This window comes from Microcaecilia unicolor, chromosome 3 (assembly GCF_901765095.1).
Source record: "Microcaecilia unicolor chromosome 3, aMicUni1.1, whole genome shotgun sequence".
Taxonomy (NCBI): domain Eukaryota; kingdom Metazoa; phylum Chordata; class Amphibia; order Gymnophiona; family Siphonopidae; genus Microcaecilia; species Microcaecilia unicolor.
Genome location: NC_044033.1, coordinates 525,873,852 through 525,879,851, shown reverse-complemented (window position 1 = coordinate 525,879,851; position 6,000 = coordinate 525,873,852). Strand labels below are relative to the sequence as shown.

The 6,000-nt window shown below is 45.0% G+C and overlaps 1 protein-coding gene across 1 annotated transcript in view; it reads right to left on the bottom strand.

Moving 5' to 3' along the window:
- Window positions 1-919: 919 nt before the first annotated feature.
- LOC115464835 (nuclear receptor subfamily 2 group E member 1) overlaps window positions 920-6,000 on the bottom strand; it is a 106,562-nt gene continuing 101,481 nt past the window's right edge. Inside the window, exon 9 of the mRNA XM_030195194.1 lies at window positions 920-1,082. Coding sequence (XP_030051054.1) covers window positions 920-1,082 — 163 coding nt within the window. The remainder of the gene's footprint in view (window positions 1,083-6,000) is intronic.

The following is a 6,000-nucleotide window of genomic DNA, read 5'->3' as shown; positions in this document are numbered from 1 at the left end:
CAGCTATCTTAAGAGGCTTGTGACTACACACGTGTTTTTAAGTACAATCTGATGTCTTTATGTGAACAAGGTGTGAACAGAGCCTAGGGTTTCCTAACACACATTGCATGATCTGAGACATGATTAGCATGTCATCTTTTCACCAAACGTTGCTAAGGAGATGAGGAAAGTGTCTGAACAGAACCAAAGTGGAAGTAATAGGCCCAGTTCATCCCGCACCTCACTTGGTGTGGTTTTACTGTTTTTGTATCTGTTCTTTTCTCTCCATTTATCAAGGTCCCCTTTTCTCAATTCATTCTACTGTAGAGATGCTGAAGAAACCAAACTTGGTGACAAAGTTCATTAAATTTCACACAAGCACATGGCAACCCAATGTCTTTGTGAGAAAAGAGTTGTACTAAAGGTTGGCAGCTTCCCAATTCATTTGGAAGTCACTTTATAACATGATAAAATGGTGGCATTGCTGGCCGACCGGGGTAGGTAGTTTTTATTCAGTTTTGAGGCTACCACCTGGGCCACAATCAGGATCATAGTAGCCTGATTTTAAGTGTTGACGTACAAATTAAGAAATCACATCTTTTTCTGCTTCTTACAGGAATTGTGGTTCACTGTGACCGGCGCTAATATCACAGACATGCTACCAAGTTTGTGGAATACACGTGGGCAATATGAATCCACTTCCATCAACTGCAAAAGGTAACGAGGTTCCTCTGATGTCGGAGAGTGACAACCAATCTTACCCACTGCAATGTGTATGTCCTGTTGCTAGGGTTGGGAGGCCGAAAGGTTTTCTATTTCCATGGCGACCCATTTCCGGGTCTGTGTCTTCTTTAGGGGCTGTTGGCCGAGGCCTGCTTCTCTACCGGTGAAAGACCATCTGCAATCGTTCTTTCCTCAGGGGATTACACCTTAAAGCAGATCAGATGTCACTGGATTTGTACATATCTGAGAGCAGTCTTGTAATTGGCACATTCCCAATGGTCTTTTTGAAAAATACTTCTTCTATTGTGGAGGGGCTGATAGAACGTAGGGTTGGCAGAAGCAACAGGAGCTTTCCAAAGCGGCAGGGTTGGGTGGGGTACCTAAGGGAAAAGAAAGAGGCAATGATTTCTTATCCTGAAAAGAATGAACTATTCCTTCCATATAAACATGAATTGAGAGTGACATACACATGTTTTATCATAAACTGCATACCCGAAGTCAACCCATACTCTTAGCTTATTCAGGGATTCTCATCACGTAATAATAGAAGTATCTACGCAGACTGAGAAGCTCATTAGTAACATAGCATTCTCCTCCTTTTCCCCCCTTTCCTGTGTGTTCATTTGGGATGAAGACCCAGTCTTGCAAAACTTGCTCGCAGACCAAAACTTGATACATCGCTAACAGACAGTGACTTCCAATCATGAACCTCATAGATTATATCAGCCCATCTGTTAAAACACTGCACTTGTCCATGGAACCAGGTACAGCACGAGCAGCGATCTGAAGGTTTCCCTTCTGCCACCCTGGCGATCAGTACTAAGAGGTCTGAAAGGTAAAGCAGCTAACCAGAAAGAAGATGCGTCAGCTTTTCAGAGAGTAATCTGAGGGAGACAAAATATAAGAAGATCCTGAAAAGGAGAGCACTTTTTTTTTTAAATATCTGGAGCGTACGAGGAGTGAGCGTTTGGAGCTGTGCAGGATTTTCTACACTCCTTATACTGAAGGGAAAGGGAAATGGGACTTGATATACCGCCTTTCTGAGGTTTTTGCAACTACATTCAAAGCGGTTTACATATATTCAGGTACTTATTTTGTACCAGGGGCAATGGAGGGTTAAGTGACTTGCCCACAGTCAGAAGGAGCTGCAGTGGGAATCGAACTCAGTCCCCCAGGATCAAAGTCCACTGCACTATAGGAGGTGCTGATCTCCCATAACAAAACTGAGAGACAGACGCTGAAGGCCAGGGAAAGTCCTTAGGAACTGTGGTTTAATGCATATGCTCAGATTAAACATTAAGGGGTCAATATTCAGTGAGACTTAAATGGGAAGGAACAGCTCCTACCTGCAGTGGCGATCCTAGCCGGCATGACACCCGGGGCGGAGCGCCGATGCGCCCCCCCCCGGCGAAATGACACCCCCCCGGGTGCACACCGCTGGAGGGGGGATGCCGTGGCGCGCGCCTGTCAGCTGAGTTCGCTAACTTCGCTGCAGCTCCCTCTGCCCCGGCCAGAACAGGAAGTTACCTGTTCCGGGGCAGAGGGAGCTGCAGCGAAGTCAGCGAACTCAGCTGGCAGGCGCGCGGCGTGCACCCAGGGCGGACCGCCCCCACCGCCCCCCCTTGGTACGCCACTGCCTACCTGGATAAGTCCCACTGAGTTAGATATTCAGCGGAACTATCTGGACAGTTCTGGGGGTGGTCCAGGAGTGAAGATCAGGGTTGTTTATTTAACAAAATGTATAGCCTGCACATTGTAACATCTGAGCGGGTTACAATAAAGCCAACATAATCATGATCACAAACATCATTAAAACAAGTAGACATTACAATTATATAAAATTCTAAAATAATAAAAAACTAGTCATGCAAATTTAAAAAAATGCAATCATTGCTGTAAATGCATTTAACTAGTGCAAAACAGTCAAAACTGTATAAACTCCCTGCTACCCAGAAAAGGCCTTCAATTACTTCCTAAACAAAGGCAAGGAACAAATTTGATGCCAAGACAGCGGACGTTAACAACAGAGTTAACCAGGTAGTGGTGATTTTCAGCACTTCTACCCAGTGAAGTTATCCAGATAGCGTCCAAAAACCACTGCTGTCCGGATAGTCACAGGCATCCACCTCAGTATCTGGGTATTTATTGGCAATCACTATCTGGATACTGCCACTGAATGCCTTGATTTTTGTGGCCACAGATGCTAACATTTAAAAACTAATGTTGACCACTCCGGGCTGAATATCAAGGGAGGATAAACATAGTTGAAAAGAGAATGCATATTAAAATTAAAACTTTAGGGACAATTCTGCTGAGTTAGAATGAAGCTTCCAGAAATATGGTTTTCCTTTCATGGTTCCCTTCAGAACCTATTCTAGTACAGCACAGGCAGAGTTATGGGGTGGGCCAGAGGGGCAGTGGCCTCACCAACATCTTGTCCAGCGCAGTATCAGCAACTAAGAAAGCAAAGATTGGTTTGTTTAGTCCCTCCAGCCAAAAGGATGTTCTGCTGTATCCATAGTACAATCTTATACTCAAACCAGAGTGGCAGGGAGAATGGCAGGTTATGTCCTTTGAGGTTCTACCTGGTCAATAATAAAACACTGTAGACAGCGTTTGTTTTAAATAAGGGACACGACATTTAAGTTGTCCACGTATGTTCAGTGCCCTACTGGGTCAGATGATGCCCAGTATCCTGTTTCCAACAGTGGCCAATCCAGGTCACAGGTACCTGGCAGAAACCCAAATGTGGCAACATTCCATGCTACAAATCTCAGGGCAAGCAGTGGCTTCCCCATGTCTCTCAATAGCAGACTATGGAGTTTTCCTTCAAAAAACTGTCCAACCTTTTTTTTAAATCCCAGATACGCTAACCGCTGTTACCACATCTTCCAACAAAGAGTTCCAGAGTTTAATTATTTGTTGAGTGAAAAAATATTTCCTCCTATTTGTTTTAAAAGTATTTCCATGAGGAATCCAAGATGGCGTCAAGTAAGAGGTTGAGTCCTGAGTCCCTCCGAGACTCTGAACCCCAGGCCAAGAATTTTTCTTATACACCCAACTTGAAGGGTGAGACTGCGGAGGTTTGCAGGCTGAGGTGTCGGGGGCCGAGACGAATCGTCCTGATACAGTCAGGCGTGGATAAAGGGGAAGAAGAGGAGAGGGAGCCAGTACCTCCATGTGGCAGGCGATTCGGTCCGGGGGGCCTGGCAGCGAGGTGCCGCCGTTGCAGCAGAGTTGGTGGGGTGGTCCTTGTGGGGCAGGAGCGGCGGACCGGTGAGTGGGACGGAGGTTGCAGCAGTGACGGAGTGGCGAGATGGCTGGGACCGTGGCGTGGTTGTGGGGTGCGGCGGACGGTGTCATCTGAGGGCCGCTGCGCTGTTGCAGAGAGTATCGGAGGATTGGGCGTGGAAGCGTTGGCGTCTTCCATGGCTGGGGCGGAGGCCCAACCAGGACGGCTGTGCGGAGAGAGGAGGAGAGGTGGCTTTTCAGCAGAGAGGCCAGCCAGGCCATTGTTGGGAGAGGAGCAGCAACTATATGGGAATTGAGTCCCGAGGTAGTGTAATTCTTAAAAGTATTTTTGTGTAACTTCCTTGAGTGTGCCCTAGTCTTTGTACTTTTGGAACGAGTAAAAAAAAATTGATTTGCTTCTACTCGTTCTACACCACTCAAGATTTTGTAGACCTCAATCATAACTCTCCTCTCATCCATCTCTTTTCCAAGCTGAAGAGCCCAAACCTCTTTAGCCTTTCCTCATACAAGAGGAGTTCCATCCCCTTTATCATTTTGGATGCTCTTCTTTGAACCTTTTCTAATTCCGTTATATCTTTTTTTAGGTAGAACTGAATGCAATACTCGAGGTGCGGCCACACCATGGAGCGCATTATTTTTGGTCTTAGTCACCATCCCTTCCTAACACCCTGCTAGCTTTTTTTTGGCTGCTGCCACAAACTGAGCAGAAGATTTCAGTGTATTATCTACAATGACACCTAGATCTTTTTTTGGGTGCTGACCCCCTAAGGTGGATATTAGCATCAGGTAACTATGTTTCGGATTATTGTTTCCAATGTGCATCACCTTGCATTTGTCCACATTAAGTTTCATCTGCCATTTGGATTCCCAGCCTTCCAATTTCCTAAGGTCTTCCTCAATATTTCAAAGTCTGCATGTGTTTTAACAACCTTTAATACTTTTGTGTTATCTGCAAATTTAATCACCTCACTCGCCATTCTGATTTCCATATCATTTATAAATATATTAAATAGCACCGGCCCCAGTACTGATCCCTACGGCACTCCACCGTTCCCCCTCCTCCATTGAGAGAAATGACCATTTAACCTTACTCTCTGTTTCCTGTCCAATAACCAATCCCTAATCCACAACAGAAGATTGCTTCCTATCCCATGACTCTTGAATTTTCTCAGGAGTCTGTCATCAGGAACTTTATAAGAAGTTTTCTGAAAATCTAGATACACTACATCAACTGGCTCACCTTTATCCACATTATTCATGCCTTCAAAGAAAGGAAGCAAATTGGTGAGGCAAGACTTCCCGTGGCTGATCCCATGCTGACTCTTACATTAAACCATGTTTGTCCATGTGCTCCGTAATTTTGTTCTTTATAATAGTTCCACTATTTTTCCTGTCCTGATGTGAGACTTAGCAGTCTAATTTTCCAGATCACCCCTGAAACCCTTTTTAAAAATCAGCGTCACATTGGCCACCCTCCGATTTTCAGATACTATGGACAATTTTAACAACAGGTTACATATTACTAACAGCAGATCAGCAATTTTGTGCTTGAGTTCTTTGAGTACCTTTGGATGTATGCCATTTGGTCCAGGTGATTTACTACTCTTTAATTTGTCAATTTGGCTCAGTACATCTTCCAGGTTCACCGAGATTTCTTTCAGTTCCTCTGCATCATCACCCTTGAAAACCATTTCAAGTATAAGCAGATCTCTTAATCTTCTTCCGTAAAGACCAAAGCAAAGAATTGATTCAGTTTCTCCACTATGGCCTTGACCTCACTGAGTGCCCCTTTTGCTCCTTCATGATCTAATGGTCCCACTGATTTCCTTGCATGCTTTCTGCTTCTGACGTACCTGAAAAAGTTGTTACTGTGAGTTTTAGTCTCTACGGCAAGTTTCCCTTCATATTCTCTTTTAGCCTTCTTTATTAATGCTTTCCATCTGATTTGCTAGTGCTTATGTTCATAGGCGCCCCGTATAAGAGGCTTGGGGAGGCTAAGCCTCCCCAGCCAAGCTGTGACCTTCCCCGCCTGCCTCCTCCCCACGT